At 37.8% G+C, this 27133-nt stretch overlaps 2 protein-coding genes across 2 annotated transcripts in view; both read left to right on the forward strand.

Annotated features, from left to right (window-relative positions):
* RP1 (retinitis pigmentosa 1 (autosomal dominant)) overlaps positions 1-11024 on the forward strand; it is a 19516-nt gene extending 8492 nt beyond the window's left edge. Inside the window, exons 5-7 of the mRNA XM_009889193.1 lie at positions 97-626; positions 1095-4296; positions 10933-11024. Of these exons, the coding sequence (XP_009887495.1) occupies positions 97-626; positions 1095-4296; positions 10933-11024 (3824 nt within the window). The remainder of the gene's footprint in view (positions 1-96; positions 627-1094; positions 4297-10932) is intronic.
* An 827-nt stretch (positions 11025-11851) lies between these two features.
* Positions 11852-25856, forward strand: LOC104290129 (lipoxygenase homology domain-containing protein 1). The gene is made up of 10 exons (XM_009889194.1): positions 11852-11876; positions 12838-13001; positions 15022-15108; positions 18338-18470; positions 21978-22129; positions 22720-22798; positions 23681-23756; positions 25323-25399; positions 25502-25533; positions 25674-25856. The coding sequence occupies exons 1-10, from the start codon at positions 11852-11854 to the stop codon at positions 25833-25835; spliced, it is 987 nt and encodes a 328-aa protein (XP_009887496.1). The 3' UTR covers positions 25836-25856.
* Positions 25857-27133: the final 1277 nt, after the last annotated feature.

The raw sequence follows: 27133 nt of genomic DNA on the forward strand, positions 1-27133 counted from the left end.
GGTCACTGAGTTCTTTCATTAGATATTCAGAATTATGTCAGTCAGAAGGTGAAGAAAGAAAATGCAAAGCTGCTGATTTATTACCTGTTTCTCAAGATTCAGTGCATTCAACCCGTCCTGGACATAACCAGATGAAGATGATGGTAACTCCACGTCCTAAAGCTCCCATCGAGAAAATAAATAAAAAAAATGTATTCTTTCCCGTTACTGAAAGTGAGAATCAAATCAGTGTCAGGACTGAACCTGTGATGCCAACACATGTCATTGATGACAGCCAATCTGCATTTTCCCTCACCAAAAAGAAGAAGAAGAGAAAATCGTCTAACTTTCTAGAGCAAGGTACATATGAAAATCAAAAAGATAAAGACATTTCAGGGATAATTAAAAGTGAGGGAATGCATATCACAAGTAAAACCACACAGGATTCCACAACACAGGCTATAGATAATTATTCTGAAATACCTCAGAAAGAAGGAACGGATTTTTTTGTAAAAAGCAATGATGAGTCTGTCAATTCAGACAAAAGCATATGGCCTGAAGATGAGTCCTACCACCAGGATTCAGTGGAACAAAATGGATTATCATCTAATAAAAAACCAAGAAGTAATAACAACAAGTTGGCCAAGGTAAAATTGAAATCAGGCAAAAAAAATGGTTTAGTTTCATCTGCAAAGAGTGAAGATGGTCTAAGGACAGTAGATTCAAACAATGAATCTGAACAGAGTCAGGATACACTGAGTACTGGGAAAGAAGGCACACATCTCTCAACCAGTTCTTTTGAACAGATACCTAACTCATCAATGATTTCAAAGCCATTGTCAGAAGTGCCAAAGAATCTTGATTTTGAAAAAGAAAAGGAAAATAATATTTTGGAAAATTTGTCATCAAATAAAGAGAAAAAGCAAAAGAGGGTGAAGAAAAATCTAAGTAAAGGTGTAAATAAGTTAAATATGTCAGAGAGAGCCATTACACTAGAGCCTCTAAAACAGGAGGGATTTCAAGAGGAGGTTGTTGAGCATCCAATTGAAAACTATGTCCAAACTTGGCTGAAAAACTTGTTACCAAATTCTGTCTTACCCCCTATAAATAAAAAGGAAGGGAATGTAGAGAATAGCAATGTCTGTGATTTTCCTAAAGAAAATACTGATGCTTTTATAGATAAAGAAACAAGATTTGTCACAAATAAAGTACATGTGACCGGCAAAAACCATCTGGTTGAACATAATCTAACCAAGAAAACATTAAAGCCTATTGGTGAATTGGGAACTTTAACAGAATCAGCCAAAGATTCAGGTGAAAAACAGACTGACTCTTTGATTCATGCTAATACAACTATAGTAGAAGAAACCAAGTATTCCGTAAAGTCGGAATTTCATCATGATGGTAAGCTACACTTGTTTCATGAAACACATGACAATGATAAAAAGTTGTCAGAAGTTAATATTCAAGATAGCAAACTATATAAAAGAAAATCTGAAGTTGCTGTTCAAGTCGATTGCACAATTGTCAATGAGAAAATGGGAACTGATGTTCAGAATAATTGCATGTCTAGCATGTTGCTGCATGAACTACAATCAACTTTGCTTGGTCTCCAGAAAGAACACAGTGGTTGCATAGGCAAAGCTTGCAGCCTTTCAGACCTTTCTCCTTCAGCTTTTGGTTCTTCTTCGAATGTCCTCCTAGCTTGGCTACTTGTACTGAATCTGAGAGAGAGTTTGATTGGAACAATCAAAGATGATATGCAAAAAACTACCTGCAGCTGTTCTGAAATATTTACACAGTTACAATTTCTGAAACAAACTACAGTCATAGAAAAAGTTGATGAACTGAAAGCTGCCTTCTCACATTTTCAACAAGCGACAGAAAATAACTTATTGCATATTGGGAAGGAACTCAAAAAGCAGGACTACACATGTTGCCATGAGAATATGCCCACAGCTGAAACTCATGATGGTATACATTTGCATGAAAATGAAAAGTCAGTTGAGCTTTGTATTCCAAAGGGCAGTGTAAATTCTGAAGAAGCTCTAAAATTGACCGGTGAATTAAAAAGCTGTTTTGATATGCAGAAAGATCTTTATAGAGCAACAGAGACTTTAGACTTGAGTGCTCCCAAAACACAGCCAGATTGTCAATATGCCAATACTAATTCAAATACCTGTAGCCTTGCATCAGGTATAGAGCCACCTGAAAGAAATGAAGAAATGCCTGACAGCCTATATGAAAAAACTCAAGATAAAAACAGTGATACTTCATTCACTAATGAAGAGTCAGAAACTTCAGTAGAACCTAACTCGACAGTTCATAGTGTAACTTCTAATGATAAAAATGGCATTTTAGATCAGGATACTTCAGAGTTAGAAGGTGAAAAAGATATACGTGTAACTTCTAATGATAAAAATGGTATTTTAGATCAGGATACTTCAGAGTTAGAAGGTGAAAAAGATATTATACGTGTTACTACTGATAAAAGTGAAGATGAGAAGGTTGATCCAAAGTCAGCAGGTAATGACAAAAACCCAAATAACCAACTTAAACTAGCTGCTGAAACGTCTGTAGAATATAATAATGAGGATTATTCTGCACAGAGAGACAAGGAAGAAGGAGAAACTTGTGATGAAACCTCTGAGAGGTTATCTACAGTCTCTCCATTATCATTTTGTTATGAATCAAAGCAAGTAACAGAATGTGATATGAGTGAAGGAGAACAGAAGTTGCAAGTAGAAGAACTGGAGAATAAAATGTGTTCAGACACTTCTCAATTGAAAAAATGCTTAAAAAGTCCTGCTACATCAGACTGGTCAGATTACAGACCAGATACTGCGGAGAGCGATTACAACTGTAGAGCATCCAGTGATTTGACCAATGAAAGTGGGGAGGAAGCAGTACTTGAAAAACATTACAATACTGGCTATGTAAAAAGAACTATTGAAAGACTTTATGGGAAGACAGAAGCTTCATTTAAGCCTGACTTTCACAAAGGATTTCCTTATATGTCAAAAGTGTTTCAAAAGGATACGGAAGAATTCCACTCTGCAGAAGTGGAAAAAAACATTTATTTTTCTCAAGAACCTAGGTCTTGTTCTGCAGAGAAATTGTCACGTTCTTCATTACCATCACAAGAATTCCAAGTAAATGTAAACCAAGATGATGCTATATCAAGAAGAGAAAATACTTCTTTACCAACACCACAACCTACCCTTAACAGCGAAAAGAAAAGCTATACTAATGACCGTTCAGAGGACTCTCCAAAGCAACATTGTCAACCTAGCGTACGAGCTAATGAAGATGAAGGAATATTGATAGATAAAGGCAAATGGCTTCTCAAAGAAAATCATTTGATAAGAAGATCTCCACCTGAACGGATTGGAATGTATGGTAATTTGGATACAACATCAACAGACACAGTCCTTGATACTAATAGTGATGATGTTCCATACTCCCACTTCGGCAATCTGAATCAGTACCCAGTCCTTGATGAAATCTCTTCTTCAGAACTTGAAGACATGGCTAAACCCTCTGAAAATTTTTGCAACTACTTCAATATACCTCATAGTAGTGATTCAGACCCCTTTCAGGATGACTTAAGCACAAAAAGCAAACCTAGCCGCAATGGTAAGATCACTTCCCTTCCTGCAGCAAAGAAAGAAAAGATCAAACCATCAGTCATGGTAGGTTCTACTTCTGCACATCTTTCCACACAGGCTGATACCAATTTTCCAGCCTTTACATCTGTGGAATTTAGATTGCCGGATAACAAAGTGCATCCATTGGAACAGCCTTTAAATGATGAACCCATACAGTCTCAGCCAACTGATGTTAGTAATGCCAACAGAAGTGCTCTTCAGGAAGAAGATTCTCTGGACAAACTCCATGCTATATGTGGCCAACATTGTCCAATACTGATGGTGACAGTAACACCAATTAATGAGGAACAGCGAGGATATGCCTACCAAAAGGCATCTGATATTGAGAACCAGCTGGGTCTACATTTGTTGACCAAAAAGAGTGAACATTTGCAATGGTCAGACGAAGATTTAATAACAGACAACAATAATAATGTGACTCTGAAGAATAACTGTATCAATAAGATTGCCAATAGTATTTTTAATAGGTTTTATGCTAATAACACCTTAGATTTTATTAGTAACTTTGGGACACTTGCATCTTCAACTCTGAAAGACAGAAGCAGTTTAGGGAAGTTACGTGTTTTAGAGGATATGAATGTAAAACCCTTGGAAGTCAGCAACTGTCAAAATAATGTATCCAAACACATACCCAGTGATCTTGTGATAGGTGCAAATAGTGAACTACCCAACAGAAAGCCAAAAATATGCCAAACGCTAAGAATAAGCCTAATTCATATTTTTGGAGAAAAATTTTCTCCCATGTTGGCAGATCCAGCAAAAACCTGTCATTCTGAAATATTTCTGAAGTGTGACACTTCTTTAAATACCATTGAACATAATGCCTCTGAAAATGTGGAAAATGAAAATGCCTTTCCTACAGAAGAAGAAGAAGGAGAAGAAGAAGAAGAGGAAGAGGAAGAGGAGGAGGAAGAGGAAGAGGAAGAGGAAGAGGAAGAGGAAGAGGAAGAAGGAGTTTGCTTTTGTACAATGGACAATGGAAACAGCAAAGATGAGAAAGACTTGTAACAGAGATCTTGGAATTTCTATAACATTAGATTAGTGAAAACATCTTCAGAAAAAAATAATAACAAAATAAACTGCTGAATGCCACACCCAATAAAACTCCCAATGTGAATACAGCCCAGACCTAGAAAAATATAAATCACAATTGTATATCATTGCTGAAATATAGATAATTAGATTTTTGTGGGAACTACCACAGGAAGAAAAGATGTTCTTCTAAGACAGTGATTTCTCAGTTAAAAAACAGTTTCTCCTTTAAATGTTATCTGTTCAGAAATATTCAGTAATATACCAACCATCTTATTTGTAAAGAAACAACTACTGCTTGTTAGAACAAAGAACTGAAATTTGAAATATGTGCCCAAGTTCTAAGATAAGATTCCTATATTTCATGACATTTGAGAAAGGGCTTGAGAATTGTCTTTCAGTAGAAATGCTTCATCCAGAGCAAAATCAACTGATACATTTAATTTGAAATGAAAAGTAAGAAATACTATTTAAATTCTGTAATACAATGAAAAGTGGGAAACAGTAGTCATGTTAATTTTATATAGATTAACGTTATCAAATTGCTATTTCAGTTTTTAAAGGCCAACTCCAGAATAGTTATGTGAGTAAAGAAATCTTTCAGTCTGTATATAGGATCATCCAGACCCCAAATGAAGTTTTCCTCTTTCACCCAGAGGATACTAGAAAAGGCGTGTATTTATTACCTCTGGGATTCCACAGGAACTGAGAAGAGACACTGTCTGTCAGCGGACTTCCTGACTGCCCCTGCCATATTCCCTTCTGAGGCACCACTATTTATGCTTAAGATTGTTCTACATACACTACAAGTTTTAGTTGTGTGTTCTTCTTTAACCTTTGTACTTTAAATGTGGTCCATGTCTTTTTTTTTCTTTCTTTTTTTTTTTTTTTGTAAATATGTTTTATTATGGGAATCCAAGGTGTATGTAATATGTTTCAGGATATTCCAATCTGTTATTAGAATTATTTTGGATACCTGTTTACAGTATTTTTTTAATATTATGTGTGCATAGTAAGCACTTATTTATACGGTTTACAGTTTTCAGTAAATGATGTTAAATATAAAACTGGAAAATATTTTATGTATATTGTGACTAGGCAGAGTATTTCAGGGTTTGGTTAGATTTTAATCCCTAACTGCATAGTACCTTGCTTCAACGTCAATGAAGTCAGAGATGTACCTGAAGAAGGAAGGTGCTGTTTTTCAGTTAGAGAATGAGAATTTGGCCATTCTGTACAGTGGCTGTGTCTAGGCTAACTGGCATGTACATGCTGCAATAAGCCCTGGATCATGATCCTTTGGTTATCCAGACTGAGGACCTAATTAAAGGCTGACACAAATCCCTTTCGGCCCAGAGGCTTTCACTGTCTCCCCGAGCGACAGAAGGCACATGGGGGGGGAAGTAGATGTTGGATCTGGAGCAAAAGGGGTTTGCAGTACAGGTAGGAAATCTAGGAGCACTCTTTAATTCTTTTTAGGAGTCCAGTGGCAGATATATTTTCCCATAAATAACCAATATGTTTCTGTTGTCTGAAGCAGTGTATTCTATGTAATAAACTAATGTTGCAAACCTAAACCAATATATATCATCTAATATATTTCACACCAATTATCTGTGTGTTATTTCCTGCGCTTGCCTTGTTGCTGATGTTGTTCCTTCCATCTCCACATTTTTTGGCATCCTCCTTTGAATGTTTTAGAACTGCTCCTAGTGAAGAGTCTCCATAGTATTTTTTCATCCTTTTACATGTCAATGCAGAAATAAAACCCCTTGTTTGGAAAATGAAGCCTGAAATTACTAGAATCCAACTAATTGCCATATAGCATCCTGAGTACCACCAAGCTTCTATGCTGTAAATAATGTTGAAATGTTAGATAGGCAAATTAACAGCTATGTATATATGTCTCCATCACTTGCAGTCTTTCTTCTGCATTCACAGCACCCTGTGCTGCGTTCACAGCACCTTAACTTTTTCAGATCTAGGTTCAAGAACCTTTAATCAGATGCTTATTATAGGGTTACTGAGCAAACCAAGCACTCAAAAGGTGAGATGTAAGGTACTGCCTGAGGTTACAATTAGCAGAGACCACAGCAAGTGATGAAATGATTGTTATATTAACTGAAAGACTTGCTTCTGATTTCAGTATGTTAAATGAAAGAATAAAATGGTCACCTCAGAGCAGGACAAAAGGTCAACAGTGAGATGTACCATACCATCATAGGGTTTATATATTCATTAATGGTTCAGGGAAGATACAGAATATTCAGTGGCTGAGATATGCAGATGAAATAAAATTACTTTCATTAGGTAAGATTGGAGAAGCCTGAAGAGAGAACCTCACAATGCTGGTGACTAGAGCAACGTACTGATTGATGGTGGGAAAAACACCACGAGGAATAATATGCGCTACTTATATAGGTAGCTTAATTCTGCAAATTAACTGCAAAGGGCATAGAGTCTTTATGAATAAGTCAGGATAAAATCTACTTGGAAGTGGCAAGCATATTAAATAATGTGTAAAGAACAGGATAGAAAACAATCCAGCAGGCATTCAAGGGCTGAATATAGATTATGCCATTCTTCGAGAAGGAATTCAGTTTTTGTCTTATGTTATTAAAAAAGAAACAGACAGCATAACATGTAGACCACAGTCCCAGGAAGTTTGAATTTGTCTAGTTTAGCCCCCCGTTAGAAAGAAACCACACAATTAGGTAAGTAATACCATTTAATCACTAATTCTCATTTTAATACTTGTTATCTACAGTCATTACAGATTCCACTGGAGGGATGTTCTGGAGCTTGAGTCCTTCTTCTGATGTCTGTCTTAACTGTTTTCTAATTTCTATCCTAAGCCTAGACATGGTTAGTTTATATACATGTGTCTCAAAGCCATCACTGTCATTTACTTAGATAAGTATTTTTCCTCCTTGGCATCTATCAACAAAGGCAGACATTGTCTTAACTTTTTCTTATACATAAATATTATCTCCTTTTCCTCTAATCATCATGGTTGTCTTTCTCAGGACCTTTTCTAGTTTCAATAAATATTTTTTTTTTTTCAATATGGTTACCAGAACTTTATGCAGTATTTAAAAGGTTGTCTCTCTAAACTCTGGGACATTTACAGTAAAATTTCTCTACTTAAAAATCTCGTTCCTGGTGCATCTTACAGTCACATTGATGACTCACTGCTTCTCTATTTTTTTTAAGTGATAAATTCCCTGTTCATAGCATTAAGTTTTGGTAGTATTTTTAAAATGCATTTCATTGCACTTATTGCTGTTATATGTTATCCCTTTTCTACTATGGATTTTCTGATCCTCTTATACTTTGACAACTCTTAGTTACTATGTTAAAGAAATTACCTACTTTATGCAGTATATTGATGAAAATATGAAATCCAGATAAATTCCAGCACTGATTCCTGAGAAACTTACTAGTATCCCTATAAATTAATACTTCTAATTTCTGCACGAACATGTAATTTCCTGTTTAGTTAGTTATTTTGTTACTCTCCAGTTTTACACTAATCCACTTGCCCATTTTGGCTACTAATTTCTTATATAATGCTTGGATAGGTTAGAGCTACTGTAGTTTCCTTGTGTACAAAGTTGAATTATCATCATCATGGAGGAGATTAGGTACTTGGGGATAATTGTCCATTCATTCAAAATTTGTTCAAAAACATTACCTAGTATTGCTTTCATATAAGATACACGGGTTTTCCATTTTAAATTTCCTATTCCATAGCCCACTCTCATCAATAGAGCTGATATTTCACAAAGACTGTATGTCACCATTCTTATTAAAAAAAAAAAAAGATGCCGTTTTCACTTTATTGTAAAGGAATACTTAGTTTGTGTTCTCAAATTCAGCACACAGTGTACATAGGCCTTCTTTGCTTATTCTCTTTTAATGTGTATGGTTAAATAAGCTTTTTACTAGTTCATTTTAATTTCCTTTGTTATACCTTGCTTTACAGTTCAATTGACTTTGTTAACCTCTTCCCTTAGTTTTGAAAATTTGCTATTTTTAAATCAAAGGCATTCTGGACTAATTTTACTGTGAACTAATATAAATATTGAGGGATTTAAAAAATATTAATCATACAAATATCTTAATAACAGTCAGGACTAACATTTCATCTAAATACAGTATTTTCTGGTTTTTTTTTTTCTTTTTTTCTTTCATCAATATCTCACAATTAAATTTTCAAACAGATGTCATTGCCAGCACATGACAGGTTTATGTACAAACCAGTCATACAGTAGAAAATTTATTTGGTATCTTCACTACCCTTGATCTGAGAAAAATGATCAAACAGATCTTTTCTTGACTTTGCAGTAATTATTCACATATGCATAGAGGTGAAGACTGGAAAGGATCCAAGAGCCTGAAAACAATGTATTGGAGAAGAAGCAATTGCACACAGTGATCTACAGTAATCACTATTATTTCTAATATGATGTATAGAAAGCTGGATGACATGGTTTTACATATCTAAATAACAAATAACATTAATGAGAAGTGACTGATTTCTCAGAAGTGTTGGGCTCCTCAATTTGAGAGCATAGAAGCAATGCTTTAGTAAAATCATTTATTGGTTTTCATTTCTGAAGTGCATAAAGTTCTAAGCATGTCAGAAGAAAGCAAGACCATTTGGTTGTTTAATTTCATAGAATCATAGAATGTTTTAGGTTTGAAGGGACCTTGAAGATCATCTAGTTCCAACCCCCCTGCCATGGGAAGGGACATCTTCTACTAGACCAGGTTGCTCAAAGCCTTGTCCAACCTGCCCTTGAACACTTCCAGGGATGGGACCTCCACAGCTTCCATGGGCAACTTGTTCCAGTGTCTTACCACTCTCAGAGTGAATTTTTTTTTTCCTAATATCTACTCTAAATCTACCCTCTTCCAGTTTGAAGCCATTCCCCCTCCTTCTATCACTACATGCCCTAGTAAAAAGTCCCTCCCCAGCTTTCTGGTAGGCACCCTTCAGATACTGGAAGGCAGCTATAAGGTCTCCCCAGAGCCTTCTCTTCTCCAGGCTGAACAACCCCAACTCTCTCAGCCTCTCCTCATAGGAGAGGTGCTCCGGCCCTCGGATCATATTCATGGCCCTTCTCTGGACTCAGTCCAACAAGTCCATGTCCTTCTTATGTTGAGGACTCCAGAGTTGGACGCAATATTCCAGGTGGGGTCTCATGAAATCCCAAGTCCTTCTCATCAGGGCTGTTCTCAATCCATTCCCCGCCGAGCCTGTGCTTGGGATTGCCCCGACCCACATGCAGGACCTTGCACTTGGCCTTTTTGAACTGCATGAGGTTGGCTTGGGCCCACCTCTCCAGCCTGTCCAGGTCCCTCTGGATGTCATCCCTCCCCTCCAGCGTGTCAACTGCTACACACAGCTTCATGTTGTTGACAAAGTTGCTGAGGGTGCACCCAATCCCAACATCCATGTCGCCAACAAAGACATTAAACAGCACCAGTCCCACTATTAAACTATCACTATTAAGCAAGTTACTTGACTTTCATAGCACTGAGGTTATCAAATATTATTAGTCTAATTACCAGGCTAATCCACTGTAAGAATTAGGGGGACGATTTAATGCTATTTACTTTCCTTAATAAACTAAATTAAGACAAGAGGTTGGGTACACCTACACAGAATGACTTAGACATTGTATACATATGATAGTTTCTCAGTTATAAGTGAGATTAACATGGAGGATCACATGGTCACCTTTCATCAGTCATGGCTCACAGGAATTTGGAGCACACAGCGCTTTGGATAGTGTAAAGAACTACATGTGTAATAGAAACAACATGCTAACTTCGGTTGTGGAAAGGGCAGATTACAACAACTTTTGAAAAGGGTCACACAGAATGTGATTCTGCCAGTTACTTCTCTTCCTCAGGTCTTGCGGTTATTATTTTTTCCCTATTCTTTCAGTATAATGTGTTCAGGCTATGACAATTCTTGTAAAGTTGAAGTTTAAACTGTTGGTAAGACTATCTGTTTGGCAATTTATTATTTACTGATGACAACATAATTATTTAGGAAGCATTGGTACTGTAGCTGCACATTCATAGTAATTTCAGAAAAGTGCTGCTTCAACAGGATCTCCTTAAAATTGAGTAGTGGCGTATACTCCACATTTCTCATGGTAATATGTTTTAGACACCTTCTCTTAAGCAATATAAGTTCTCTCAGATTCTGTCTTTTAAATTTTTCACACTTTCTACTCAGGTCGTGGACCTACAGCATTTTTCAAACAAATAAGTAAATCTCACAACACTACTGTGGAATTTCAAGGTCTTGAGGGTTGTCCTCAAAGATGAACCAAGCATTATGTTAATGTCTCCCTGTCTCTGCCCTCAAAGTATGGCCCCTCAAAGTATGGGAGAGAATATTTGATTCTACAATACTGCATTGCCCAAGAAATGTGTGTTTTACACACAAAGCACAATGGCCACGCAGAAGTAAAGGCCCAATGGTTTTAGCAAAACACAAGCAAGACTGACAGATTCTACCATCAGGTCTCATCAATATGTCAGATTTTATAATGTGGCTTTACTGTGCCTTGTTTTCTGCCTTTTATTAAAAGCAGTATTAATCACTCAAACATAACTGCTAAGTGGTACAGAGGACATATGTTATAACTCATTTATTTCCTAGATAAAAAAATAGAGACATGCACCATGCCTAGGTCAGCCTAGCTGTCAATTTCTTAAATACCTTTTCTTTTTGGATATAGCTAATCATGAGCAAGTAAAAATAATTTTTTTTTCCAGAATGCCACACAAAACTAAATGCAAATTCCTCAAATCTTTGGTTTCACTAGTCCTCAAATAATATTCTGCTGCAGCATAATTCTGTGTATGTATCATAATCAATGTCCATTGACTCCCTTAAGAAAATGCCCATGGCTAGCACTGAAAAGACTGAGTGATGTTTAAAATAAAAGTGGTTTCACTGAACCTCGCAACAGAAACACAGGATAGCTTATTGCCTTGTGTTTAGGACACACAGATCTAATTTATGTAGCTCAAATACTCAATAAATACAAAATTCATCATATCATGACAAGTTCGCTCACTTTACTCATCATCCCTATATTTCTTAGTGTTTTAGCCAGGGCACAGAGGATATCCTCAAAGATACTGTGATGGAGGGAAAAGTCATTAATACAGGTAAAATGCATAGCAGAGACGAGTCATCAGATTATAGGGGGATTCTCTGGTCAGTAAGGTCCTTTATTACTGCTGCTGTAATTTAAAGGAATTTCTCTTTTAGGCAACAGTAATATTAATCAGTGGTGCAAAATGATCTTAGCAAGCTTGGGAGGTGCTTAAATGTATACCATTTGAGATGGGTATCAGCTAATTAGAAACACTGGGAATGAGGATGTTTTCTTAATATTCCTTCCTGTTATCAGCCATCCCTCAGTGATACCACTTCCCTTTGTTTCACACCATTGATACTCAGCATCCACGGAACCAAACCCTAAATCTCTATACTTGGTCTTGATAATTATGAAATTTAACCGTGGAAAGAGTATTGGTATCTCAGGGTATAATGCCAACATCGCAATGCAAGATATATATATCTCTATCTCTCCGCTCTTCAGTGGATTCCAAACAAGCTGTTACATCTGCGTAGCCCGGCACAGCTTTGCAGAGATACAGATCCTTTCTTAAAGGGGTCTTTTTCAGCAGAGCTAATTTGCTTTGAGAGACCCTAATGCTTGAAGCGATGAGTTTGTAATTCCAGAGCTAGCTTGCTGAGAGCCTGCATGGCTGTCATTACGCAGATCTGCATGGGCAGAGCTAGTATAGCCTAAGTAAACAGAAAGCCATATTTTATACAATTTAATACAATATTTCAACACTGTGTTTGAAAAGTGATCTATGTTCATGCAAGCTTGACTTTGTCATATGGCATATGCAGAGTAAAAGATGTGAATGCAACCTGACATTTCTTGATTTTTGTGTGCCCGTCATAGCAAACTCAATATTTGCCTGGTGTAATTTTTTGAAATACGTACTTCTGTATTCATTGACATTATATTATTTAGAATTTTGATTACTGAAATGCATTTTGCTTAAGAATCTTAAGTTTAAGTAATTCAGTGAGTCTTTTTTCTTTTGATAGCTAGGAAATGGAAGGTGTCAGTCCTCACCAGCGATATGCCATCTGCAGGAACAAGCTCAAAGGTTTATATTACATTGTATGGGGATCACGGTAGTTCGGGGCCCATTTTTCTTGATGGAGAGAAGGGAAAATCATTTCAGAGAGGCAATGAAGACATCTTCACAGTAAGTAATATATATTCATTGTATTGCCCTCTTGTATCCTGCCAGATTATATGAGGTTTCAAAATCTATGATGTGATGAAAAGATAGTCATTTTTTTGTATGGTACACATATCTGGAAACAAGAAACAGGACTTAAAAGTAGAACTAAATTTAGCCTCCTTTCCCACTCACCTATCCAAAGCTGATTTGATCTAACATATTTCTTGTCTGTTTAAGAAGAACTACTGGTTAATTTACATGGTGCCCAAGAAAATACCAAGAAATATAGGACAACAGAGATATATATATTTAATTTGAGATGGGGCTACAATATTAAAAGTGAAATTAGGAAGTGAAGAATTAGGGTATGGAGTAAATTTTTAACTTTTTAAAATACCTGCTGCTTTATTTAAGTAATGGCAATTTTCATACCAGTAATAAAGTCCATCTATCTGAAACTGCTTCTGCTCCCAATTACACAAGCAAATTTCTCCCCCATCAGCCTTGTAGCATGGTGATTTAAGTGCGCCAGGACGGGTCCCTTATTAAAAGCTGCATAGCTTGAGTGTGGGTATGGGATTGCCAGCGGGTGTCTCTAGCAGGTGCCAGCTACAGGGCCATATAATAAACAGCTGCTTCCATTGTTAGTATCCAGCATAGCAACTCCCCTTCCGAGAAAAGGTATTTAATGGCAGCATTGATGAAGAGCTCACTTTTTTTCACAATAGTATCTTAGATGCTTAGGATGTAGAAAACGCAGTTCTTAGCCCTCTTTAGCCCGATGGAGTTTCTCAGAAGAATCCAGCGCCTCTGATAGTATGCTATTCTCTGTCTGTGATATCAAAACCCCCAGATATAAGACTGAAAGGAGCAGATAAAATAAGTAACCAGGAGCCTGACTGATACAAATGCCCTCTTCACAAAATATGTTGTTAGCTCTGTTTCCTGCTCCCGTTATTGTCATTAATTTCAGATCCAATGACTTTTAAATACAAAATATGGAGGCAGTCCCTGGTTTGGGACCTAGGATTCCCCTCTTAGATAAGTATCCATAGCACTGAATACAATTGAGGAGTGCGTACTCTGAAATGTATAGAAAGAGAAAAGCCTCTTTGCTTGTGCTGTACGCTAGATCTCCGTCAGCTATGGTCTGTCCTTGCTTCTCTGTCTCTTTATTGCTTATAACACTGAGTTCAGGGAAGTTCATGCTACAGCCAACGCAGTTCACACCCGCCTCTACACTGTAAATGAAAACACAAAAATGAATTCTACAGAAGACAACAGAAGGACAGCAAATTCAGCCTACATAGTAAGAAAAAAAATGATACAGCAAGAAGGGAAGACACTCATGTTGTGTTTCCAGTTCCTTGAAGATAAGCTTTCTATTTCTACACTTAAGTTCATACCTAGTTGTTTGAATAACCTTCACACAAAGTTATTCCTTCAGTGCCCTGTTATCTGTACTGGACGCACTCATCTAGCCTGTCCAAGAGCTAATCTTTCACATATATCTTTTTAAGATGATTTAATTGAAATGATTTGTAAAAAAACCCATCGAAGCTGAACACAATTGTTGCCAAAATTGTAAGGCATACCCTCCTGGAGGGGTAGGGAGAAACTCAGAGGTATGTAGGAGGTGCTTGGGAGACAGAAATAATTTTGTAGCAGGACAGTGGTATAGATGTTAAACTGAGACAGGTTTTACGGTCAAGACACTTTTGCTTTTTAGTCTTACATACAGTCTGTATTCATCTCTCATTGAGGCCACTATTCATTGGGGAACAAACTAGCAACAGCAGCATCCTGAGGCCATTTATGTCGGATTGGCAGGCCAACAGTTTTTTTGAGGGTTGTCCTTCAAGAGAACCAAGCTTCTAATGATTATCCAGAGCAAAATATTTTGGAAACACTTGCTTAAATATCAGAATATTTAATTCCTCTAAACAAAAATGTCACCTGACATTTACTAAATGAATTTCCATTGCACGTCTTTTTCTTTTAATAAATGTTCTGTGTTTCATCAGTTGTATTTCTTTTATAGGTTAATACTGGAAACATAGGACATCTCTACAAAATACGCATAGGACATACGAATGCAGGAAACTCCCCTGCCTGGCACTGTGAAGAGGTAAATGAAGTGAGAAAGAATTTTACCTTTCCAAAAGCAGTCACTATGACAATGGAGTCAAAATATGAGTCACAAAAAATCCCTAGGATAAGTATATTAGCCTCATCAAATGCTTGCAGCTTCATTTAAGAGATTAATTATGAAGGAGTGTTTTTGTGTGGAATTTACGGCAGCTTATGATGGTATGTCTTGGCTATTTGCAGTTTAGTGAGAGCCGTACATTATGTTTCTTTAAAAATATGTGGCTGAGCAGCAAGGAAGACTGCTTAAGTTGGCTGTAGTCTGAGTCTTCTACAAGTAAAGCAAAGATAATAAATCAAAGAGAATAAGCTAGTTCTGTTTCAAGTTTCAGTCATGAAGCATACTATATGGGTTACTGGACTGGGAATGAAAGGATCTGGCTTTTATCCTTAACATTGGTGATGTACTATGTGTGCCAATGACACGCTATGCATGCCTGAAACACTTCCCTCTTTGTGCCAGAGTTTCTTAGCCTTCATTTAAGAGACAGTAGTTTATGAAGGGCTTTAGAAGCTGCTGGTAAACTCATTGTTATAATCATATTTCAGGGTAAATCCAGATCTATCTAATGCAAAGTGTCTAGTGAAGTTAAATATTCACTGGTCAATGTTCAAACTGTGGCTATTCGATGCTTTAACTAGTTGTTTTCATCTGGGACTGAGATTCAGAAAGAAGAGTACGAAAGGTCTGGGCAGTGTTAACTGAAGTTTACATAAGATCCTGTGAGTTCATATCTCTAGCAAATACTGTGTCACTGGTAGTAGCGCTCTGCCTAAGGTTTCATGCTAGAGTTATAGGGATTATATCTCTTTTAACTCAGGTGAGGATTGCCTGAGTGTAAAGCCGTTTTCCAGCGGTGCTGTGCTTTGGGGAATGCTGGAATCAAAACATCATTTAAGATACTTTTTTCTTCTGTTCCTTGTTATTTTTCTTCTCACAAATGTGTGTGTGGGAGCAGTGAAAGGGTGGAAAATACCTCACAGCTTTTTCCTGTGAGGCAGAGGGACAGTTTAACAGCAACTTCTAAAGTGTATCTGCATTGAGAAGCTAGAAGAGAACAGTGGGTTTTCTCTTAGAAAAAAAGGTTCGTTTTTTTATGCTTAATCTTAATATTAGAAGTTTTGGTTACCATAAAATCTGACTCAAACCATGGAACTAGGGTTAGTTGTACGCTGTCCTCTGTGAAAAGAGGCTACTCTGCCTGCTTTGTATAAGACACCCATTTAAATTGAGATGTTGAAGAAGTCTGACAAAAAAAGGAAAGAAAAATATGAGAAATAATCATTCCCCTTCTCACTTCCCAGCTAGGATGTGTTAATTGAAATCAACAGTAAAATTTTAAAAGAAGGATTCAACGCTTCATTGTGTTTCATTGATTATGAATTTTACTTGTCTCCTTACCAAAGGGTTAGGTCATTTCCTCTTTTCAACTCTGAGCAGAAAGTCAAAGAAAAATACCTTCAACCAAACATAGTCTACAAGTAACCTGGCATTTTGTATGGTATAGAACCAAAGGAGTATAGCCATTGATTTCTAGATGTCATAGAAGAGAAACAACATACATGAGGCTTGTCATATGCTTGACATCATTGTTCACTGGGAAACCTACATTTTTCTGGAAGATCGGAAGTTAAAGGAGAGTGCTCTACAATTGCAGAGCTTTTCTGGTAGTTAGGCATGCTAGTCTTCCATCAGTAGCCCATGGTTTCTGTGTCTGTCTCTGTACTGAGATGGTATCAGGCCTGAAAGCATCCACAAAGGTGCTGCTTTGCTAATCCAAACTCCCTTTTCAAGATCCATCAGTAGATGTTGACAGGCTGAGATGTGCCAGGTTTTTTAGACAAGATGAATGTCTTTCTTTGAAGTTTAGTATTCAAGCCATAAAAGAGATAAAAATATTTCCAGTAATTCTGAATTTGTTCAATACTCGAATTAAGATTAGATTCTGCAAAGCACACAGCAGGAGTGAAACTACAAGTAGAAGTATCTTTGCTTCTCTCTGCTGGTCCAAAACCTAGTGTAGCTACAAGTATAAATTAGCATAATCAGGGACTATTCTAATATAGAGCAGCCTCTGAGATGCTTACTAATGAATACTTTGAAGTGCGAAATATGTAGACCTCCTTCCCTTTTTCAGCTGGTGTGCATACGGCCCTTTTGCTGCTATATGCTAGAAGTTGGGCATGCAAGAAAATTATGTGGGACAGACTGGTGTCGGGGCTAGCACTTTCACGGTTTATTTTTGTCACAAGCAGTGTTGAAGAATCAAACCCTGTTCCGTTAATTCCTGTTCTGATAACTGCATCCAGCTCTGGAGTCCCCAATAAAAGAAAGACATGGACCTGCTGGAGCGTATCCAGAGGAGAGCCACGAGGGTGATCTGAGGGCTGGAGCACCTCTCCTATGAGGAGAGGCTGAGAGAGTTGGGGCTGTTCAGCCTGGAGAAGAGAAGGCTCCGGGGAGATCTTATTGCGGCCTTCCAGTACCTAAAGGGGGACTACAGGAGAGCTGGGGAAGGACTTTTTACAAGGGCATGTAGTGATAGGACGAGGGGGAATGGCTTTAAACTGGAAGAGGGCAGGTTTAGATTAAACATTAGGAAGAAATTTTTCACTGTGAGGGTGGTGAGGCACTGGAACAGGTTGCCCAGAGAGGTTGTGGAGGCCCCATCCCTGGAGGTGTTCAAGGCCAGGCTGGATGTGGCCTTGGGCAACATGATCTAGTGGGGGGGGTCCCTGCCCATGTCAGGGGGGTTGGAACTCGATGATCTTCAAGGTCCTTTCCAACCTAAACCATTCTATGATTCTATGATAAGAAAAAAAGTTTAAGGAATAGGATTGCAAGTATTGCCAAGCTTCCGAGTAAGAACTTCCGTGTTTGGTAAGCCATGCCACCTAGTGCCAGCCCATGTAGATAGACCAGCTGGAAGAACATGGCTATATTTTGTGGGGCTGCTCCTGAGCTAATAAACCCTGTTTCTTGGCTGCACTTGCATTACTTCTCTCCCTGGACTTTTGAATCTGACTGAGTGAAAAGTCAGATTAGAGGCAGTTGTATCCGGGGAGCAGTCATGCTCCAAACCCCTGGTGTTGTGATCATGGCACAGAGCTCTACCTGCACAGATTTCAACAGCATCCCACACATTTCATGTTCTGTTCTATCTGGACTGAGATCAGCAACTTAAACTGCAATTCTTGGTGCTGTTTAGGTGCAGTTGCTGAACCTTTTCTCAGGGGAGCAGTTTTATTTCCCTGCACATCGATGGCTGGCCTGGGACCAGGCTGATGGGGAAATATCTATGGAGCTTCCTGTTTTACAGCAGGGTCAGCCTATTCTTCCAGGTAAGCACAATACCACATCAGCTAAGTCAGGCCACAGACTGGTGCCAACAGAGGTGAGTTTATTGTCTTTCATCAGGCCCTCTACTACTTTTTGGCGGCTGCAACACTTTTTCTGTGTTGTTTTTCTGTGGTTAGTGGGCATACTGAGGTAAAAGGTTAAGAATCACTGGATAGGAGATTGGACAGTCTTTAATGCTTTGAATTTCACAGGTCGTTCAAAAAGACCCCTTCTTTGGTAATGTTGTCAGCATTTGTGTTTACTTTAAAAGAGAGGCAATGATAAAGAATACTTTTATTTTCTGTGTGTGGATCAAAACTTTAACAATATTTTGGAAGGCTATGTGTTACTCTCACAGAGACTGCATTGCAATTCTGAAGGTGAATGATGCCAAACAATACAAAAATTATTGTGTGTTGCTGCTGTTATCCTGTTTTAATGTCTTACTCTACCACATCAATCCCTATCATCCATGCTGGATGTTGTTGCTGTATGGTCTCTCTGCTTCAGCAATAGGAAGGGGGTGGAAAATCTGTGCTTGCTCTTCCCTTCTCTCCAAATAGCACTGTTCTTTTCTGGCCTAAGTGCAAGGGCATAGCAAGATCAGTGTATCCTAGGAGAGATGTGGGTGAGGGAGCGAGAATGCTGGGGCAGATTTCCATCCTGTAGGGAGTGATGGTAGAGGGGGAAAAGTCAACACCACCGGTATTCCTTGTGCTAGAGCTTTCACTGGAGTAAAATCTGCCTGGGACAGATTGCATGCCCTCCTCTTTTCCCTTCCCCCCAAAATCGTATCAACTGCAGAGGACAAGATCAACGGCATGAGAGAAAATTCCATTCAAAGTTCTCGAAAAACTATGGAACCCCTTTTTCAGACTGTTTACTACTATAGCAGTGCTTGGTGGTATGTGTTTGTGTTGATCTTGCTGAATTGAAATAGTAACAGGCATTTCAGTGGTAACAACTGTTGTGGGTGCAGGCTAGAGGAAGAGGACATAAATGAAACTGAGGGGCAGAAGTCCAGAAAATGGCCCACAGATGTGGCGAAACATACTATGGGACAGTCAATGTTGTAATAAAGAGCTGGGTGGCCTGGAGCTATTTATTTATTCCTACTATGATGACTGAGCACTGAGATTAAGAACGTGAAAAGAGCAGAAAAACAGGTTTGTGCCTCATTATGTCTTTAAGAGAAAAAGAATAGCAGGAGAGATTTCCTCCAGTGATGTAGTTAGCTGTAAATGGATCGTAAAATGCTGCAGAGAGAGGCTGGCCAGCCCTAACCGTGATGATTTTTGATCTTGAGTGGTTATGATCTTCATACCCTTGAGGGCATGAAAAGCCTCAGAGGCAGTCAGCCTGCTTCCTCATAGGTTTGGTCTCTTTGGTCAGGAGACTTTAATATTATTAGTGTAGGAAGACATACAAGCACACCAGTATAAAACCCAAACACCCCCTGCCCCTTTTAAATAAATGTTAATTAATGATCATTAACATACTATAGTGAATATGCTCAATTCCCCGACATGCAGTGTCTGTTCTTCCCAAAATGTTCTCTTGCTTAATATTCTGGGACACTGACCTTACCCACCTTCTAACTTTCAGGCTCTTCTTTCCGAGTAGGTTGTTTCCTTGTTTCTGAAATAAAGATAAAATAAAAGATTTTTATTATCAAGTAATCTCGGCGCATTGTAAGGCACAAGAGCACACTTAAACCATCCTCTCAATCTGCATTTTGTATTTCTCCCTCACACAAGGGAGAAAGAAAAGAACTTCTGTGCATTTCTGCCAGCCTCAGTATGACAGGGGTCATGCTGAAGGCTTTGGAGAAAGCAGTTTCATCTCTAACTTAGTAATTGAAAGACAGTCTCTGTGTCTTTTTGCCAATATTATATTTCTGCATGAGACAGTGAAAAGAGAACATAGCTTTTAACTTCAGAGAAGATAGTTTGATAACAGAACAGTGAAGAGGTCTGGATTCAATATGAAAGACAGATGATGAGAGGCACTTTAAAACCAATTTCTGAATAAAAAGAGGCTGAAACTTTCTGATTTAACAGCCTTTTTTATTCAAAGGAAAAAAAAGTCTGAATTAAACTGTTAAGAAGTATTACATAGAGGCTTCGTGGCTCTAATTCTGGGGGACTGAGCACCATTCGTTTCACTTTTTATCCTCAACCATCCTACTCTTCTCCTCTGCTCGTGTTTTATGATGCAATCTTTAATTATATGATGATGAACAACTTGCTGGGGATAAATCAGAGTTACAGAGTGTTTGGTGGCCGGTGGACCTTTGCTTTTCTCATTGCAGAAACTGGAAAGTGGATAGTTAATGGGGGAGGGAATTGTAGGTATAGAAAGGATTGCTGTGGTCTTAGACATCCGATTGTTGATCTGGAGAAATAAATTCTCTGCCATGGTCTCTACATAAAATGGGATACCTTTTCAAGTGGGTGCTGTAAAGAAATATTTTGGGAAATAAATAGATCAGATGGTGACATGGTAAGTGATGTGGATAAAATACAGTATTAATTAACAGTTGCTAAACGAAGACTATTTTGAGTATTGAGACAGGTGTACTCTGGGAAAAAATAGGACATGACTATGCCGCTGAAGTCTGTCAAAGGCTTCTATGCCTTAAATGTGTCTGGCTTTTGTCCAAATAATAATAGTTGATCTAAAAAATGGTATGTGTTTTGCCTCCTCGTTCTGTCTCTCATAATTCATAGACATAGGGGAAAGAATAATATTTTGTAAATAATCTTAACCCTTACGCTTTCTACTTTCAGGATGCTGTATTTACAGATATAATGTTCTACACTTAGAGACAAAAATAGATGTAAAGAATACAGTTCCATCTCTTAATCTCTGTTCTGCACAGTCTTCCATGGAATATCTAAAGGAAAGAGAGTTGCTATTTCCTAGGATAAAAGCTGTAAGAATTATAAATACACATAAATACTTATTCTAAAGCTGGCATGATCCCTAGGCTTATGAGAGGTAAAGAGAAGTGTAAAAAATTGTTAAAATTGCTTGAATTTTTAGTTTAGCTATTTTAAGCCTCTATCCTGGATTTATTAATAACCTATGTCTACAGTCCAATACTTCAGTGGAGTTTAGAGGTACCCAGTCATCATCTCAAAATAAATTAGCTCTGATGCTAGAAACAAACTGGCATGATACCGTAGCCTTTGGTGTGGGCACATGAAAATAACCTGTGCAGAGTGCTGATTTCAAATGATGCTGCAGGACAAAGACTTTATACCGTGAATGTAATGTTCAATTCTGTTTGCATTCCTACAGTGACAATCTGGAATAAAAACCATAAATGTAACACCAAAGCAAGTTTGTACATTATTTTACTTAATATTTAAGAGGGTTTTAAGGTTTTATACTCTAACTGTCCTTGACAGTTAAGTATTTGGACTCTACAGGCACGTTCACAGCTAGATGTTATTGTAACTATAATACTGTTTGTGATATGAAAGGTTGTCATCTTTTATTGTCAGTGACTGTCTATGAAGTGCATGTTACAACAGGAGACCTGTGGAATGCTGGAACTGAGGCTGATGTCTATATTTCTGTCTATGGAGAAAGAGGTGATACAGGATCAAGACAGCTGCTCCGGTCACAGAAACCTAAGAAATTTTTAAAAGGACAAGTAAGTGAAAGACAGGGTGTTTTCTCATATGTTTGGCTGCCTTTTCTCCCTTAGGTGGGTGGTTATCCCAGGCAAGGTGCAATTATAAAAGAGATAATTACTGCTTTCCAATGTTTTCCCAAAATTCCATAATTAAGCCAAAAAGACTTTCTAAAGGTATATGAGTGCTTTTGGAAGACAGAATTTTCATTTGTAAAATAGGTAAGCTGTGTACTTTTGGTTTTAATTCTTCTAAAAATTTGATTTAATAAGTGAAGAGAAAATGAAAATTTCCATTTTATGTCTGCATTTCTACTGTTGAAATCTGCTGCAATTTGTAATTATTTAACCAATTAAGCTTCCAGCAGCTTTCTCTTTTCTGACTCTGATCCCATTCATTTGAATGGAACTACTCCCATTAGCAAAGTTACTTCTTTTATTTCAGGAAATCGATCCTTCTTGGATCTTCATGTTTTCACCTTACCATTAGCTGATATTTCTAAGGATGATCTTGACAGAAGAGTTCTATGGGTTTATGGGTCTTTGAGACTCCAAGGCGGAAAAATGCTCTGCCTTTTAGATTTTACTGAAATATTATTGATTGATTACAGACTGACATCTTTGCTGTTGAAGCTGTGCACCTTGGACACTTGTACAAGATTGTTATAGGACACAATGGTCTTGGAACAGGTCAGAAACCTCTCTATATAGTCACTGAATATTGCTTGCAAAGTTATTCACCTTTTCTTTGAAATACAATATGTATTTCTGAAACTAAATATATGAAAACATTTTACAAGCGAAAGACAAAGGCTTCTAAGGAAACTGTTCAAGTGACACAGTTACCTTATTGTATCATCACAAATTTCAACTATTTTGTGTTCACTTTCACTATACTCTCAACCATTATGTTAAGGACACCATCTGCTACTGTTCTGTCGTTTTTGACTAATCCCTACGGAAAAACTGAAGAGGGGGAGTGTCTGCATGATAAGATGTTGAATATGTCTTGTGCAATCTGTGTTATAGATAAAACGAGCTATTATAATTTATTATAATTTTAGGTTGATTAGCATTCTCATTTATACTGTGAAGATGCAGTTGGAGATTTTGGCTACACTATCTTGTCATTAGACACTCAATTAATGGTGAAACTCAAATTGCTTTCAGTCACATGACCTGGTTGTCAAACTCTTCAGCCTAAATATTGAAAACGTAGCCACTAATTTTGAGCCATGATAAGCTACTATTTAGTCTTACTGATATTTTGATTGGCAAAAAAAAAAAAAAAAAGTCTTATACAATGACTATGTTAAACGAGGGGGATGACGTGCAGCACTGAGGGCCAGGACAGCCAGGGAGGACCTGGCAGCTTGCAGGCCCATAAGCAAGTTCTGCAGTACCTAGAGCAGGTACTGTCTTCTCTCCAGCCATCAGGGCAGCCATGAGTATAGTAACCTGCCAGTGGAGCTGCAGATTTTGCAGTTCCAGTAGAAGAGAGAAAACCATGGGAAACCAGACTTCATGCCTCTCATGAGCTAACTTTTTTTTTTTTTTTAAATTTATTCTAAGGAAATGGCTGGTTTCTGGACAAAGTTGTAGTCAAGGATCCTATAACAGATTTGGATTATGCTTTTCTTTGTCACAGGTTAGTGGTGTTTCATTTGAGCTAGATGTTTAATAAATTTGTAATTGCTCATAGTTTTTCTTCTGAAATGGCCTGTCAAGAGAAATACTCGTTTCTTAAAAAGTGAGCTGAAATGGTCTGTTTCTTTTTATAGCTCTTTGAGTTGTACCTGCCCCAAAACCTTGGTGCATTTGAGCTAATGAAAAAGCAGTAAAAAGTTCTGCCTGGGAACTTTCCATTCTTGCACCTCGTGAACTATCCAAGACATGCTTTTCTGACATGTTCCCCATATCCAACACCTTTGATCTGACACCAGCAGGTCCATCCATTCTTCCATTTCATGTAATGCAAGGCTTTTCAGAAGAGTGTGTTGCTGTCTCTCTAGCAGACTGATCCTACTTTACTGAAGTTAGTATGGAGATTAACATGGGGTTCAATGAGCTCAGGATCAGACTTAAAGGTATTGTGAAATGGCCATCACAAATGCAGCTATCCGACCACATCTCTTTTTCTCATTTGCCTTGCAGCCTCTCGCTGAGCTGCAACATAATTTGAAGCAATCCTAACTTCCCTACCTTTTCCCCTGCAGATGCTGCTGCTCTGAATATTCTGTTCTATAGTTCATTTCTAATTTTATCTACGCCTGATTAATTCTCAACACTTTACGGAAAAATTATAATTGATAAATATCAGTGCAAATATTAGGAACGGTAAAGTCCAGTCACGTATGAATGTAGCTGCAGCTTGCCAGTGGCACCTCAATTCTATTTCCTTCTCTCACTTCTCGGAGTGAATAAATAACCGCCTGAGACAGCTCGGAGTGAGCGATGTGCACACTGAAACTGATTTATGTGTGAGTAAGGGCTTTCTGCCTATCAGATACAGCACCTCATCTTTGCCTGACCTAATTTTGATTCTGTATTCTAGATGAGATGAACTGCTATGAAGAGATCTATAATGCTAGCTTCATACATAATTTAGAGAGAGTTCAAATCCATTTCAGGCAGAAAAATACAGGGTATGTGCTAGTTATTGTTAGAGCCTGATGCTGTGCTTGCTGATCTTGCTCTCACAGTGTGTGATTCCCTTTGACTCAAACGGAGTTAGACTTAACTTATGTAAGTAGATGTGAAGAAGGTACAATGGCACTGTACGAGTATAGTTCACACATGGTAAAATTATTGCCTGTTTTGGATTTGCCTCACTGAATAGGGATTTTCAGGGCATGGAACAATTTGCATCCTGCTGTAGCCTTCTTGCAGACAAGAAGAGCAAACATCAAGACTAGTGCACCTTTTGTTATTGATCTGAGATCAATATGAGTTCTCGATTTGTAATAATTGGCTTAGCCCTTGTACGTCAGTCCAGGAAAGCATTTATTTATAAGTTTCATCAAGAACAAACAAACAAAACCATTTTTGCTGAAGTCAATCTCTCTTCACTAAACCTGGATTTTTGTATTGCTGTTTGTCAGCCTTGAGACTTTAATAAATAGAACAGGAAGTATCAGCATGCAAGTGCCATGTATACAGTATTGTGGGAGCTGCCAATTAAAGTTATATTACTGAAATGGGTTCTGGTTTTTAGGTGGCTGGACCAGGGGCAGGATGATGGCAATATTGCTAGAGAACTGACTGTGACAGATGCCAGCACGTTTCCAGGAAGTAAGTGAAAATTGGTGGGGAGGAGAACCCAGCCTCAATGCAACTGTGTCAAACGGAATGAAGATGCTCTGTAAATTAATTACATGGGTTTTGTCTATACAGGACAAGAGCTGGAACTCAAGAGAGAGGAAACTGTAAGAATCTACCTTTATATTTTTATTTAAACCATTCAAATTATGCTTTGAGTGAAATCAGGTCAGTTGTTCTCATGTGTACCAAATTTTTGTGTATCATCTTCTCATAAGTCTTTTCTGCTTGTTTTTGACAATACTAGTGGGCTGCTGAAAAGTGGAAATTTCAGAAAGGCAATACACTTCAGTTTTACAACAGGGTCACCCATGGCTTCATTTGCCTCGGTCCAGATAGCAGAGTTGATGCCCTTGGTGACAAGAAAAACAAATACGGTAAAGTATTTTTCCTGTGGATGTATACATAAAAGATATGAGAAAGGAGGACTTTATAGTTCACTGTGATGTCATATAGTTTCTTGTAATGAATGGGAGTAGATAATTATAACAAACATTTTCCTTACTTAAAATATTTACATGTATTAATGGCTATAAAAACTCAGAAATTATATGCTTGGTTTACATATACAGCACAAAAAAATCTCATATGGTATCTTACCCCTGGCTTTTCCTTACCACATGGAAACTTCTTGTCATCTGCAGTTTAGTGCACCCGTGGAAATGCCATGGCAAGGATAGCTATAGTCTTTTTGTAACTAGATCCATCTAAGGTAACAAGTTCAAATTTCCCGGTATAGTTCATTAATAGGGAGAGAGTGTGTGTGTGTATATGTACATAAAATTAATTTTGTTCCATCCTTGTCATTTATTTTAATGGTACTCTTCCAGTTCCTCCTCTTTATCAGCTTCCATCCTACTGTGTTACTAACACTTTAATACATATCATATTAGGCACACATAGTTTTTTTATCTTTGTATTGATGGAGCTGCTCAGCTTTTCTGACATCTTCCCAGGGACCTTACACACATCTTTTGGAAGTTATAGAACGAAATCTTTCAGGACACACCAGAGAGTGCATGGAGAGCAGTGCAGTCAATACTCCTAAGCATAGCCTATAAAAGCACCTGAGAAAAGCTGCACCAGAAAACTCAAACACATGGTATGGGAGATCAGTAATATTACAAACATTGAAACTGGGTGTTACTCTGTTTTGCCAAAGCTCTTCTTACTAGTCAGCAGTTTTGGTACTTGAGTTCAAAGTATTTGGTGACTCTAACACTGGGTAACTCCAATCTCATGTCTATGGCTTTAGGTCTTAAATGCCTGAAAGCAGGTGCACAACATGGTAGGGTCCTTCCTTCAAGGAGATCCATGTAGGATCAGAAACTGTGAATTACTTGGTGACAGACCAAACTACCTGCTTGTAGGAATTTGGTCTCTAGTCTGCACTGATGCAGTAAGCACATCATTGCTGCTTTTTAATGCTGTGTTATCAATTGGTGGAATGTATCTGATTTGATTTAGACAAATCAGATCATTTAGAAACCACAGAGTTCACAATCTCTAACATGCAGAATTAAAGGTCTCACTGCAGACTCTTTCTTGATTTTCATCTAGATGCATCTTCCTTTCTATAAATGATTGCATTCCTAATGGTATTTTTCAGACATAAACACGTAACATTTTTATTGTATTCTGCATGCTTTTGATACATTTTTACATGTTAGATGTAAAATTCATATTAGTGTTATCACCACAATTTTA

The sequence above is a fragment of the Charadrius vociferus genome, unplaced genomic scaffold (genome assembly GCF_000708025.1).
Source record: "Charadrius vociferus isolate BGI_N301 unplaced genomic scaffold, ASM70802v2 scaffold347, whole genome shotgun sequence".
NCBI lineage: Eukaryota > Metazoa > Chordata > Aves > Charadriiformes > Charadriidae > Charadrius > Charadrius vociferus.